The sequence below is a fragment of the Scyliorhinus torazame genome, chromosome 11 (genome assembly GCF_047496885.1).
Source record: "Scyliorhinus torazame isolate Kashiwa2021f chromosome 11, sScyTor2.1, whole genome shotgun sequence".
Taxonomy (NCBI): Eukaryota; Metazoa; Chordata; class Chondrichthyes; order Carcharhiniformes; family Scyliorhinidae; genus Scyliorhinus; species Scyliorhinus torazame.
In genome coordinates, this window is record NC_092717.1 from 253,467,349 (window position 1) to 253,483,093 (window position 15,745).

Below are 15,745 nucleotides of genomic sequence, written 5' to 3' on the forward strand. Positions count from 1 at the left end.
TATTGAGACACACCGCACAGGACTGTATTGAGACTCACCGTGCAGGACTGTATTGAGACACACTGCACAGGACTGTATTGAGACACACCGCACAGGACAGTATTGAGACTCACTGCACAGGACTGTATTGTGACTCACTGCACAGGACTGTATTGAGACTCACTGCACAGGACTGTATTGAGACTCACTGCACAGGACTGTATTGTGACTCACTGCACAGGACTGTATTGAGACTCACCGTGCAGGACTGTATTGAGACTCGCCGTGCAGGACTGTATTGTGACTCACCGCACAGGACTGTATTGAGACTCACCGCACAGGACTGTATTGAGACTCACCGCACAGGACTGTATTGAGACTCACTGAACAGGACTGTATTGTGACTCACCGCACAGGACTGTATTGAGACACACCGCACAGGACTGTATTGAGACTCACTGCACAGGACTGTATTGAGACTCACTGCACAGGACTGTATTGAGACACACCGTGCAGGACTGTATTGAGACTCACTGCACAGGACTGTATTGAGACTCACTGCACAGGACTGTATTGAGACTCACCGCACAGGACTGTATTGAGACTCACCATGCAGGACTGTATTGTGACTCACCGCACAGGACTGTATTGAAACTCACTGCACAGGACTGTATTGAGACTCACCGCACAGGACTGTATTGAAACTCACCGCACAGGACTTATTGTGACTCACCGCACAGGACTGTATTGAAACTCACCGCACAGGACTGTATTGTGACTCACTGCACAGGACTGTATTGTGACTCACTGCACAGGACTGTATTGAAACTCACCGCACAGGACTGTATTGAAACTCACCGCACAGGACTGTATTGAGACTCACCGCACAGGACTGTATTGAGACACACCGCACAGGACTGTATTGAGACTCACCGCACAGGACTGTATTGAGACTCACCGCACAGGACTGTATTGAGACTCACTGCACAGGACTGTATTGAGACTCACTGCACAGGACTGTATTGAGACTCACCGCACAGGACTGTATTGAGATTCACTGCACAGGACTGTATTGAGACTCACTGTACAGGACTGTATTGAGACTCACCGCACAGGACTGTAGTGAGACTCACCGCACAGGACTGTATTGTGTCTCACCGTGCAGGACTGTATTGAGACACACTGCACAGGACTGTATTGTGACACACCGCACAGGACTGTATTGAGACTCACCGTGCAGGACTGTATTGAGACATACTGCACAGGACTGTATTGAGACTCACCGCACAGGACTGTATTGTGTCTCAACGCACAGGACTGTATTGAGACTCACCGTGCAGGACTGTATTGAGACACACTGCACAGGACTGTATTGAGACACACCGTGCAGGACTGTATTGAGACTCACCGCACAGGACTGTATTGAGACTCACTGCACAGGACTGTATTGAGACTCACCATGCAGGGCTGTATTGAGACACACTGCACAGGACTGTATTGTGACACACCGCACAGGACTGTATTGATACTCACCGTGCAGGACTGTATTGAGACACACTGCACAGGACTGTATTGAGACACACCGTGCAGGACTGTATTGAGACTCACCGCACAGGACTGTATTGAGACTCACTGCACAGGACTGTATGGAGACTCACCGCACAGGACTGTATTGAGACACACTGCACAGGACTGTATTGAGACTCACCGTGCAGGACTGTATTGAGACACACTGCACAGGACTGTATTGAGACACACCATGCAGGACTGTATTGAGACTCACCGCACAGTACTGTATTGAGACTCACTGCACAGCACTGTATTGAGACACACCGTGCAGGACTGTATTGAGACTCACCGCACAGGACTGTATTGAGACTCACCGTGCAGGACTGTATTGAGACTCACCGTGCAGGACTGTATTTAGACTCACCGCACAGGACTGTATTGAGACTCTCCGCACAGGACTGTATTGAGACACACCGGACAGGACTGTATTGAGACTCACCGCACAGGATTGTATTGAGACTCACTGCACAGGACTGTATTGAGACACACTGCACAGGACTGTATTGAGACTCACCGCGCAGGACTGTATTGAGACACGCTACACAGGACGGCATTGAGACTCACTGCACATGACTGTATTGAGACACACCGCACAGAACTGTATTTGGACTGCGCAGGACTGTATTGAGACTGACTTCACATGACTGTATTAAGACTCACCGCACAGGACTGTATTGTGTCTCACCGTGCAGGACTGTATTGAGACACACCGTGCAGGACTGTATTGAGACACACCGCACAGGACTGTATTGAGACTCATCGCACAGGACTGTATTGAGACTCATCGCACAGGACTGTATTGAGACTCACCGCACAGGACTGTATTGAGACTCACCGCACAGGACTGTATTAAGACTCATCGCACAGGACTGTATTGAGACTCACTGCACAGGACTGTATTGAGACACACTGCACAGGACTGTATTGAGACTCACCGTGCAGGACTGTATTGAGACACGCTACACAGGACTGCATTGAGACTCACTGCACATGACTGTATTGAGACACACCGCACAGAACTGTATTGGGACTGCGCAGGACTGTATTGAGACTTACTTCACATGACTGTATTAAGACTCACCGCACAGGACAGTATTGGGACTGCGCAGGACTGTATTGAGACTCACCGCACAGGACTGTATTGAGACACACCGCACAGGACTGTATTTAGACAGCGCAGGACTGTACTGAGACTCACTGCACAGGACTGTATTGGAACTGCACAGGACTGTATTGTGACTCACTGCACTGGACTGTACTGGGACGCACCGCACAGGACTGCATTGGGACTGCACAGGACTGTATTGGGACTTAACAGGACTGTACTGAGACTCACTGCACAGGACTGTATTGAGACACCGCACAGGACTGTATTGGGACTGCGCAGGACTGTATTGCAACTGCACAGGACTGTATTGAGACTCACTGCACAGGACTGTATTGAGACACACCGCACAGGGCTGTATTTGTACTGCGCAGGACTGTCCTGAGACTCACCGCACAGGACTGTATTGGGACTGGGCAGGACTGTATTGGGACTGCACAGGACTGTATTGAGACACACTGCACAGGACTGTATTGGGACTGCGCGGGACTGTATTGGGACTGCACAGGACTGTACTGAGACACACTGCACAGGACTGTACTGAGACACACTGCACAGGACTGTATTGGGACTGCGCAGGACTGTATTGGGACTGCACAGGACTGTGTTGGGACTGCACAGGACTGTACTGAGACTCACCGCACAGGACTGTACTGAGACACACTGCACAGGACTGTACTGAGACACACTGCACAGGACTGTATTGGGACTGCGCAGGACTGTATTGGGACTGCACAGGACTGTACGGAGACACACTGCACAGGACTGTACTGAGACACACTGCACAGGACTGTATTGGGACTGCGCAGGACTGTATTGGGACTGCACAGGACTGTATTGAGACACACTGCACAGGACTGTATTGGGACTGCGCGGGACTGTATTGGGACTGCACAGGACTGTACTGAGACACACTGCACAGGACTGTACTGAGACACACTGCACAGGACTGTATTGGGACTGCGCAGGACTGTATTGGGACTGCACAGGACTGTACTCAGACACACTGCACAGGACTGTACTGAGACTCACCGCACAGGATTGTATCGAGACACACCGCACAGGTCTGTATTTGGACTGCGCAGGACTGTACTGGGACTCACCGCACAGGACTGTACTGAGACCCACCGTGCAGGACTGTATTTGGACTGCGCAGGACTGTACTGAGACTCACCGCACAGGACTGTATTGAGACTCACCGCACAGGACTGTATTGTGACACACCGCACAGGACTGTATTGAGACACACCACACAGGACTGTATTGAGACACACCGCACAGGACTGTATTTAGACAGCGCAGGACTGTACTGAGACTCACTGCACAGGACTGTATTGAGACACACTGCACAGGACTGTATTTGGACTGCGCAGGAATGTACTGGGACTCACCGCACAGGACTGTATTGGGACTGCACAGGACTGTACTGAGACTCACTGCACAGGACTGTATTGAGACACCGCACAGGACTGTATTTGGTCTGCGCAGGACTGTACTGAGACTCACCGCACAGGACTGTATTGGGACTGCGCAGGACTGTACTGAGACTCACCGCGCAGGACTGTATTGGGACTGCGCAGGACTGTACTGGGACTCACCGCACAGGACTGTATTGAGACTGCGCAGGACTGTATTGAGACTCACCGCACAGGACTGTTTTGAGACACACTGCACAGGACTGTATTGAGACACCGCACAGGACTGTATTTGGTCTGCGCAGGACTGTACTGAGACTCACCGCACAGGACTGTATTGAGACACACTGCACAGGACTGTATTTGGACTACGCAGGAATGTACTGGGACTCACCGCACAGGACTGTATTGAGACACCGCACAGGACTGTATTGGGACTGCACAGGACTGTACTGAGACTCACTGCACAGGACTGTATTGAGACACCGCACAGGACTGTATTTGGTCTGCGCAGGACTGTACTGAGACTCACCGCACAGGACTGTATTGGGACTGCGCAGGACTGTACTGAGACTCACCGCACAGGACTGTATTGGGACTGCGCAGGACTGTACTGGGACTCACCGCACAGGACTGTATTGAGACTGCGCAGGACTGTACTGAGACTCACTGCACAGGACTGTATTGAGACACCGCACAGGACTGTATTTGGTCTGCGCAGGACTGTACTGAGACTCACCGCACAGGACTGTATTGGGACTGCGCAGGACTGTACTGAGACTCACCGCGCAGGACTGTATTGGGACTGCGCAGGACTGTACTGGGACTCACCGCACAGGACTGTATTGAGACTGCGCAGGACTGTATTGAGACTCACCGCACAGGACTGTATTGAGACACACTGCACAGGACTGTATTGAGACACCGCACAGGACTGTATTTGGTCTGCGCAGGACTGTACTGAGACTCACCGCACAGGACTGTATTGAGACACACTGCACAGGACTGTATTTGGACTACGCAGGAATGTACTGGGACTCACCGCACAGGACTGTATTGAGACACCGCACAGGACTGTATTGGGACTGCACAGGACTGTACTGAGACTCACTGCACAGGACTGTATTGAGACACCGCACAGGACTGTATTTGGTCTGCGCAGGACTGTACTGAGACTCACCGCACAGGACTGTATTGGTACTGCGCAGGACTGTACTGAGACTCACCGCACAGGACTGTATTGGGACTGCGCAGGACTGTACTGGGACTCACCGCACAGGACTGTATTGAGACTCACCGCACAGGACTGTATTGAGACTGCGCAGGTCTTCTTGATGGTCCTAATAGAAAAGGTGATTGGATCAATCAGCTTATTGCAGCAATGGTTTGGATACTTCAGTTCCCAGATCTGGAGGTCAGATTGAAGCTGTGTGTCTGGTCCTTCCTCAAACTGAAGAGGTAAGGCCTGGTGCGGAACAGGTTGATTGCAGCTCCGCTCATGTCCAGACTCCCTCCGCCTAATTGCTTGTGAAGCTCGTGGCTTCTGCCGATTGTGAATCCCCAGGCTGCTGTTTGTGGAATCTGTCCTTTCCCACTAGAGACAGATTCTGTATTCTGTTTTCTTGCCCAGATTTTGAATGCTTGTGCTATTGTTTATTGTCTTTTCACAGATCCTGACTGGGCGAGCTTGAACCTTGGGGCCCTAATCTGCATAGAATGTTCCGGCATCCACCGGAACCTGGGCACGCACCTGTCACGAGTGCGCTCTCTTGACCTGGACGATTGGCCGGTCGAACTGATCATGGTGATGACGGGAATCGGGAATGCCATGGCCAACAGTGTGTGGGAGGACTCGACACAGGGCCTGACTAAACCAAACCAGGAGAGCAGCAGGTACAGCACAGGCGCACACTGGACACCTATGCCATGAGCAGATACAGGATTATTAAAACAAAGAGACACGGGCAGACACGAGGCCCCTCTCGCACACGCAGACACAGGGCCCCTCCCGCACACGCAGACACAGGGCTCCTCTCATACAGGCAGACACAGGGCTCCTCTCATACAGGCAGACACGAGGCCCCTCTCGCACACGCAGACACATGGCCCCTCCCGCACAGGCAGACACAGGTCTCCTCTCATACAGGCAGACACAGGGCTCCTCTCATACAGGCAGACACGAGGTCCCTCTCGCACAGGCAGACACAGGGCCCCTCCCCCACATGCAGACACAGGGCCCCTCCCGCACAGGCAGACACGAGGTCCCTCTCGCACAGGCAGACACGGCCCCTCCCCCACATGCAGACACAGGGCCCCTCCCACACAGGCAGACACAGGGCCCCTCCCACACAGGCAGACACGAGGTCCCTCTCGCACAGGCAGACACAGGGCCCCGCCCCCACATGCAGACACAGGGCCCCTCCCGCACAGGCAGACACGAGGTCCCTCTCGCACAGGCAGACACAGGGCCCCTCCCACACAGGCAGACACCAGGCCCCTATAGCACAGGCAGACATGAGGTCCCTCTCGCACAGGCAGACACAGGGCCCCTCCCCCACAGGTAGACACGAGGTCCCTCTCGCACAGGCAGACACGAGGTCCCTCTCGCACAGGCAGACACAGGGCCCCGCCCGCACAGGCAGACACACGGCCCCTCCCGCACAGGCAGACACACGGCCCCTCCCGCACAGGCAGACACAGGGCCCCTCCCGCACAGGCAGATACAGGGCCCCTCTTGCACAGGCAGACACGGGGCCCCTCCCGCACAGGCAGACATAGGGTCCCTCTCATACAGGCAGACACAGGGCCCCTCCCGCACAGGCAGACACAGGGCCCCTCTTGCACAGGCAGACACGGGGCCCCTCCCGCACAGGCAGACACAGGGCCCCTCTCGCACAGGCAGACATAGGGCCCCTCCCGCACAGGCAGACACGGGGCCCCTCCCGCGCAGGCAGACACGGGGCCCCTCTCGCACAGGCAGACACGGGGGCCCTCTCGTACAGGCAGACACGGGGCCCCTCTCGCACAGGCAGACACAGGGCCCCTCCCGCGCAGGCAGACACGAGGTCCCTCTCGCACAGGCAGACACGGGGCCCCTCCCACACAGGCAGACACGAGGTCCCTCTCGCACAGGCAGACACAGGGCCCCTCCCACACAGGCAGACACAGGGCCCCTCCCCCACATGCAGACACCAGGCCCCTATAGCACAGGCAGACACAGGGCCCCTCCCGCACAGGCAGACACGAGGTCCCTCTCGCACAGGCAGACACGGGGCCCCTCCCACACAGGCAGACACAGGGCCCCTCCCCCACATGCAGACACAGGGCCCCTATAGCACAGGCAGACACAGGGCCCCTATAGCACAGGCAGACACGAGGTCCCTCTCGCACAGGCAGACACAGGGCCCCTCCCGCACAGGCAGACACAGGGCCGCTCTCGCACAGGCAGACACAGGGCCCCTATAGCACAGGCAGACACAGGGCCCCTCTCGCACAGGCAGACACAGGGCCCCTCTCGCACAGGCAGACACAGGGCCGCTCTCGCACAGGCAGACACAGGGCCCCTATAGCACAGGCAGACACAGGGCCCCTCCCGCACATGCAGACACGGGGCCCCTCCCGCACAGGCAGACACAGGGCCCCTCTCGCACAGGCAGACATAGGGCCCCTCCCGCACAGGCAGACACGGGGCCCCTCCCGCGCAGGCAGACACGGGGCCCCTCTCGCACAGGCAGACACGGGGCCCCTCCCGCGCAGGCAGACACAGGGCCCCTCCCGCACAGGCAGACACAGGGCCCCTCCCACACAGGCAGACACGAGGTCCCTCTCGCACAGGCAGACACAGGGCCCCTCCCACACAGGCAGACACAGGGCCCCTCCCCCACATGCAGACACCAGGCCCCTATAGCACAGGCAGACACGAGGTCCCTCTCGCACAGGCAGACACAGGGTCCCTCTCGCACAGGCAGACACAGGGCCGCTCTCGCACAGGCAGACACAGGGCCCCTATAGCACAGGCAGACACAGGGCCCCTCCCGCACAGGCAGACACACGGCCCCTCCCGCACAGGCAGACACAGGGCCCCTCCCGCACAGGCAGACACAGGGCCCCTCTTGTACAGGCAGACACAGGGCCCCTCCCGCACAGGCAGACACAGGGCCCCTCTTGCACAGGCAGACACAGGGCCCCTCTCGCACAGGCAGACACGAGGTCCCTCTCGCACAGGCAGACACGAGGTCCCTCCTGCACAGGCAGACACGGGGCCCCTCCCGCGCAGGCAGACACGGGGCCCCTCTCGCACAGGCAGACACGGGGCCCCTCTCGTACAGGCAGACACGGGGCCCCTCTCGCACAGGCAGACACGGGGCCCCTCTCGTACAGGCAGACACGGGGCCCCTCTCGCACAGCAGACAAGGGCCCCTATAGCACAGGCAGACACAGGGCCCCTCTCGCACAGCAGACACAGGGCCCCACCCACACAGGAAGACACGGGGCCCCTATAGCACATGCAGACACAGGTCCTTCTCGCACAGGCAGACATAGGGTCCCTCTAATACAGGCAGACACAGGGCCTCTCTCGCACAGGCAGACATAGGGTCCCTCTCATACAGGCAGACACAGGGCCCCTCTCGCACAGGCAGACACAGGGCCCCTCTCGCACAGGCAGACACAGGGCCCCTCTCGCACAGGCAGACACAGGGCCCCTCTCGCACAGGCAGACATAGGGTCCCTCTCATACAGGCAGACACAGGGCCCCTCTCGAACAGGCAGACACAGGGCCGCTCTCGCACAGGCAGACACAGGGCCCCTCTCGCACAGGCAGACACAGGGCCCCTCTCGCACACGCAGACACAGGGCCCCTCCCACACAGGAAGACACAGGGCCCCTCTCGCACACGCAGACACAGGGCCTCTCTCGTACAGGCAGACATAGGGTCCCTCTCATACAGGCAGACACAGGGCCTCTCTCGTACAGGCAGACATAGGGTCCCTCTCATACAGGCAGACACAGGGCCCCTCTCGCACAGGCAGACATAGGGTCCCTCTCATACAGGCAGACACAGGGCCCCTCTCGCACACGCAGACACAGGGCCCCTCTTGCACACGCAGACACAGGGCCTCTCTCGCACAGACAGACACAGGTCCCCTCTCGCACAGGCGGACAGGGCCCCTCTCGCACCGGCAGACACAGGGCTCTTCTCGCACAGGCAGACACAGGGTCCCTCCCGCACAGGCGGACACAGGGACCCTGTCACACAGGCAGACACAGGGGCCCTCTAAACAGGAAGTCACAGGCCCTCTCTCGGACAGGCAGACACAGGGCCCCTCTCATACAGTCAGATACAGGGCCTCTCTCGCACAGGCAGACATAGGGTCCCTCTCATACAGGCAGACACAGGGCCCCTCTCGCACAGACAGACACAGGGCTCTTCTCGCACAGGCAGACACAGGGCCCCTCCCGCACAGGCAGACACAGGGCCCCTCTTGCACAGGCAGACACAGGGCCCCTCTTGCACAGGCAGACACAGGGCCCCTACAGCACAGGCAGACACAGGGCCCCTACAGCACAGGCAGACACAGGGCCCCTATAGCACAGGCAGACACAGGGCCCCTATAGCACAGGCAGACACAGGGCCCCTATAGCACAGGCAGACACAGGGCCCCTATAGCACAGGCAGACACAGGGCCCCTATAGCACAGGCAGACACGGGGCCCCTCTCGCACAGGCAGACACAGGGCCCCTCTCGCACAGGCAGACACAGGGCCCCTCTTGCACAGGCAGACACAGGGCCCCTACAGCACAGGCTGACACAGGGCCCCTACAGCACAGGCAGACACAGGGCCCCTCTTGCACAGGCAGACACAGGGCCCCTCTTGCACAGGCAGACACAGGGCCCCTACAGCACAGGCAGACACAGGGCCCCTATAGCACAGGCAGACACAGGGCCCCTATAGCACAGGCAGACACAGGGCCCCTATAGCACAGGCAGACACAGGGCCCCTATAGCACAGGCAGACACAGGGCCCCTCTTGCACAGGCAGACACAGGGCTCCTATAGCACAGGCAGACACAGGGCCCCTATAGCACACGCAGACACAGGGCCCCTCTCGCACAGGCAGACACAGGGCCCCTCTCGCACAGGCAGACACAGGGCCCCTCCCGCACAGGCAGACACAGGGCCCCTACAGCACAGGCAGACACAGGGCCCCTCTCACACAGGCAGACACAGGGCCCCTCCCGCACAGGCAGACACAGGGCCGCTCTCGCACAGGCAGACACAGGGCCCCTCTTGCACAGGCAGACACAGGGCCCCTCTCGCACAGCAGACAAGGGCCCCGCCCGCACATGCAGACACCAGGCCCCTAAAGCACAGGCAGACACAGGGCCTTCTCGCACAGGCAGACACAGGGCCCCTCTCGCACAGGCAGACACAGGGCCCCTCTCGCACAGGCAGACACCAGGCCCCTCTCGCACAGGCAGACACCAGGCCCCTATAGCACAGGCAGACACAGGGCCCCTCTCGCACAGGCAGACACCAGGCCCCTATAGCACAGGCAGACACAGGGCCCCTCTCGCACAGGCAGACACAGGGCCCCTCTCGCACAGGCAGACACAGGGCCCCTCTCGCACAGGCAGACACAGGGCCCCTCTCGCACAGGCAGACACAGGGCCGCTCTCGCACAGGCAGACACAGGGCCCCTATAGCACAGGCAGACACAGGGCCCCTACAGCACAGGCAGACACAGGGCCCCTATAGCACAGGCAGACACAGGGCCCCTACAGCACAGGCAGACACAGGGCCCCTCTCGCACAGGCAGACACAGGGCCCGTCTTGCACAGGCCGACACAGGGCACCTACAGCACAGGCAGACACAGGGACCCTCTCGCACAGGCAGACACAGGGCCCCTACAGCACAGACAGACACAGGGCCCCTCTCGCACAGGCAGACACAGGGCCCCTCTCGCACAGGCAGACACAAGGCCCCTCTCGCACAGGCAGACACAGGGCCCCTCTCGCACAGGCAGACACAGGGCCTCTCTCGCACAGGCAGACACATAGCCCCTCTCGCACAGGCAGACACCGGGCCTCTCTCGCACAGGCAGACACAGGGCCTCTCTCGCACAGGCAGACACAGGGCCTCTCTCGCACAGGCAGACACAGGGCCCCTCTCGCACAGGCAGACACAGGGCCTCTCTCGCACAGGCAGACACAGGGCCTCTCTCGCACAGGCAGACACAGGGCCCCTCTCGCACAGGCAGACACAGGGCCCCTCTCGCACAGGCAGACACAGGGCCTCTCTCGCACAGGCAGACACAGGGCCCCTCTCGCACAGGCAGACACAGGGCCTCTCTCGCACAGGCAGACACAGGGCCCCTCTCGCACAGGCAGACACAGGGCCGCTCTCGCACAGGCAGACACAGGGCCCCTATAGCACAGGCAGACACAGGGCCCCTACAGCACAGGCAGACACAGGGCCCCTATAGCACAGGCAGACACAGGGCCCCTCTCGCACAGGCAGACACAGGGCCCCTCTCGCACAGGCAGACACAGGGCCCCTCTCGCACAGGCAGACACAGGGCCCCTCTCGCACAGGCAGACACAGGGCCGCTCTCGCACAGGCAGACACAGGGCCCCTATAGCACAGGCAGACACAGGGCCCCTACAGCACAGGCAGACACAGGGCCCCTATAGCACAGGCAGACACAGGGCCCCTATAGCACAGGCAGACACAGGGCCCCTCTCGCACAGGCAGACACAGGGCCCGTCTTGCACAGGCCGACACAGGGCACCTACAGCACAGGCAGACACAGGGACCCTCTCGCACAGGCAGACACAGGGCCCCTACAGCACAGACAGACACGGCCCCTCTCGCACAGGCAGACACAGGGCCCCTCTCGCACAGGCAGACACAAGGCCCCTCTCGCACAGGCAGACACAGGGCCCCTCTCGCACAGGCAGACACAGGGCCTCTCTCGCACAGGCAGACACATAGCCCCTCTCGCACAGGCAGACACCGGGCCTCTCTCGCACAGGCAGACACAGGGCCTCTCTCGCACAGGCAGACACAGGGCCTCTCTCGCACAGGCAGACACAGGGCCCCTCTCGCACAGGCAGACACAGGGCCTCTCTCGCACAGGCAGACACAGGGCCTCTCTCGCACAGGCAGACACAGGGCCCCTCTCGCACAGGCAGACACAGGGCCCCTCTCGCACAGGCAGACACAGGGCCTCTCTCGCACAGGCAGACACAGGGCCCCTCTCGCACAGGCAGACACAGGGTCTCTCTCGCACAGGCAGACACAGGGCCCCTCTCGCACAGGCAGACACAGGGCCCCTCTCGCACAGGCAGACACAGGGCCCCTCTCGCACAGGCAGACACAGGGCCCCTCTCGCACAGGCAGACACAGGGCCGCTCTCGCACAGGCAGACACAGGGCCCCTATAGCACAGGCAGACACAGGGCCCCTACAGCACAGGCAGACACAGGGCCCCTCTCGCACAGGCAGACACAGGGCCCCTCCCGCACAGGCAGACACAGGGCCCCTCTCGCACAGGCAGACACAGGGCCCCTCTCGCACAGGCAGACACAGGGCCCCTCTCGCATAGGCAGACACAGGGCCCCTACAGCACAGGCAGACACAGGGCCCCTCTCGCACAGGCAGACACAGGGCCCCTCTTGCACAGGCAGACACAGGGCCCCTCTCGCACAGGCAGACACAGGGCCCCTCTCGCACAGGCAGACACAGGGCCCCTACAGCACAGGCAGACACAGGGCCCCTCTCGCACAGGCAGACACAGGGCCCCTCTCGCACAGGCACTGGCACATGATTGACTTCAGCATGGACGAAGTTGACCTGATTGGGGTGGACAAGGTTATGAGGGGCACGGACAGGGTGGAGATGGAGCAGCTGTTCCCCTCAGTTCAAGGGTCTGTCACAAAGAAACACAAGTTCAAGATGAGGGGCAGGAGGTTTAGAATCACAGAATCCCTGCAGTACAGAAGGAGGCCATTCAGCCCATCACGTCTGCACCGACCCTCTGCACAATTGGCAGTGTGGTGGCACAGTGACAGTGAGCTGGCACAATAGCAGTGAGGAGGCACAGTGGCAGTGAGGTGGCACAATAGCAGTGAGGAGGCACAATAGCAGTGAGGTGGCACAGTGGCAGTGAGGTGGCACAGTGGCAGTGAGGTGGCACAATAGCAGTGAGGTGGCACAATAGCAGTGAGGAGGCACAATAGCAGTGAGGTGGCACAGTGGCAGTGAGGTGGCACAATCGCAGTCAGGAGGCACAATAGCAGTGAGGTGGCACAATAGCAGTGAGGAGGCACAATAGCAGTGAGGTGGCACAGTGGCAGTGAGGTAGCACAGTGGCAGTGAGGTGGCACAATAGCAGTGAGGAGGCACAATCGCAGTGAGGTGGCACAATCGCAGTGAGGAGGCACAATAGCAGCGAGGTGGCACAATCGCAGTGAGGAGGCACAATAGCAGTGAGGTGGCACAATCACAGTGAGGAGGCACAATAGCAGTGAGGTGGCACAGTGGCAGTGAGGTGGCACAGTGGCAGTGAGGTGGCACAATAGCAGTGAGGTGGCACAGTGGCTGTGAGGTGGCACAATAGCAGTGAGGAGGCACAATAGCAGTGAGGTGGCACAATCGCAGTGAGGTGGCACAGTGGCAGTGAGGTGGCACAATAGCAGTGAGGTGGCACGGTGGCAGTGAGGTGGCACAGTGGCAGTGAGGTGGCACAATAGCAGTGAGGTGGCACAGTGGCAGTGAGGTGGCACAGTAGCCATGAGGTGGCACAGTGGCAGTGAGGTGGCACAGTGGCAGGGAGGTGGCACAGTGGCAGTGAGGTGGCACAATGGCAGTGAGGTAGCACAGTGGCAGTGAGGTGGCACAGTGGCAGTGAGGTGGCACAGTGGCAGTGAGGTGGCACAATGGCAGTGAGGTGGCACAGTGGCAGTGAGGTGGCACAATGGCAGTGAGGTGGCACAATAGCAGTGATGTGGCACATTGGCAGTGAGGTGGCACAATGATTAGCACTGTTCGACCCGAGTTTGATTCTTTTTTTGATAAATTATTATTTTATTAGTTTTATTCGGGAGCCAATAATGCCCGTTAGTGGGTTATCGCCGAAGAAGGAGGTAGCAGAAAGAAACACAGGGCCCCAATAGTGCAGGTTGACACAGGATTCGTGCAGTGGTTCTGATCCTGGATTAGTGACCCTCCGCCAGTGAGCCCGAATCCCACTGCAGAGATTGTCAATCTGACCAATTGTGACACCAGAAAAAGTCAGCGTGAAAACTGCCGGATTGCTCACTGGGAACCTGCTCTCCCCACCCAATCTGGATCGACTCGTGACTCCAGCCCCACTCCCATCCACTGAGGAGAAATCAGGATGCGCTCCACCTCCCAATATTGCCCATATTTAATGTGTCTCGGGCCGCTTGGCGGCATTCCCTCCGGAATCTGCCTGGGAGTGGGGAGTGATGTGTGCTTGAGGGTCAGGGGCAGTCAACCTGTGTCAGTGTGCATCAAAGTGAGTTCAGAAAGGAGAGGTTCCTGGTGAATTATGGGACATTTCTAGATATTGAGGAATATTGGGGGAAAGGGGTTGTTACCCGTGTCTCACCAGAAGAGTTGTAGCAAGGCTATTTATACAGACCAAGAAATACTTAACATGGCTCAGACTCTACACAGAGGATCAGACGTAGGCCATTAACCCATTGGGGGCTGTAGTCTCAAGGTGCAGGGTCGGTGAGGAATCGGAGCAAACAATTCCATAAAGTCACAGATAGAGTTCAGGACTTGTACTGGGAATGTTTGTTTGGGATTCTAACACAGCTGTAACTATTTGTATACATCTTCCTGAGCTCATGCCAAAGTATTGCACTGTCCTGTGAACTGTTAGTATTGGACATCTCAATCACATGTCCATCAAAATGTATTATAGCGGGATGAAATGGACCATAATTATTGAGCAATTCATTAGGACATCAGTGAACTTTATTTTCTTTCCTCTTTTGTACTCTCTCTTTTGGACAATTGCTAAACCAAGGCATCTTCTGTCTTCAAAGTCGGACATGAAAGATTTCACAGTGCTCTCTGAAAGGAGAGTGGGGATTTCCCTCTGGTTCTTGGGCAATATTTATTCTTCAAACAACCTCACTAACACAGATCATTCAGCCATGGCCACATTGGTCCGTAAATTGACAACTTTGTTTTCACCGATTCAACAGATATAACTTCAAAAAGAGGTTCATGGGCTGTAAAGCACTTTGGGATGTCCTGAGGCTGGGATAGGTGCCCTGCAAATCTAAGTGAAGTCGGCACAGCCCCAGACGACCACAGGCTGCTTTCCCCTCTGAGGGGGAGAGCTGACTGGTGGCGATTTAACCTGAAGGTCACCACACCTCAGGCGAGGGGCAAGGTTGAGAAGGCGGGGCCTTCATGTAAAGGTCGATATGTAAATGCAAACCTTACTTAGCACTGGCTTCTCACTATACAACTCAATATGTGTAGAACGCAGCTACTGGGCTCTTCCTGCTCAATGTAGTGGCCAAGCCTCTGAGGAATTACATTGACGCCGATAATCCACTGAAATATGTACAGTAGTGGGAGCAATCCAGCAATTCAACATTTACAACCTTCTGAAGGAATTAGGGGGGGGCAATG

The 15,745-nt window shown here is 58.1% G+C and overlaps 1 protein-coding gene across 2 annotated transcripts in view; it reads left to right on the plus strand.

The window, feature by feature from the left end:
- Positions 1 to 15,745, plus strand: part of agap3 (ArfGAP with GTPase domain, ankyrin repeat and PH domain 3) — a 1,400,505-nt gene that overhangs the window by 1,260,101 nt on the left and 124,659 nt on the right. For both annotated transcript variants that reach the window (XM_072468572.1, XM_072468571.1), the window contains exon 14: positions 5,739 to 5,961. In XM_072468572.1, coding sequence (XP_072324673.1) covers positions 5,739 to 5,961 — 223 coding nt within the window. The remainder of the gene's footprint in view (positions 1 to 5,738; positions 5,962 to 15,745) is intronic.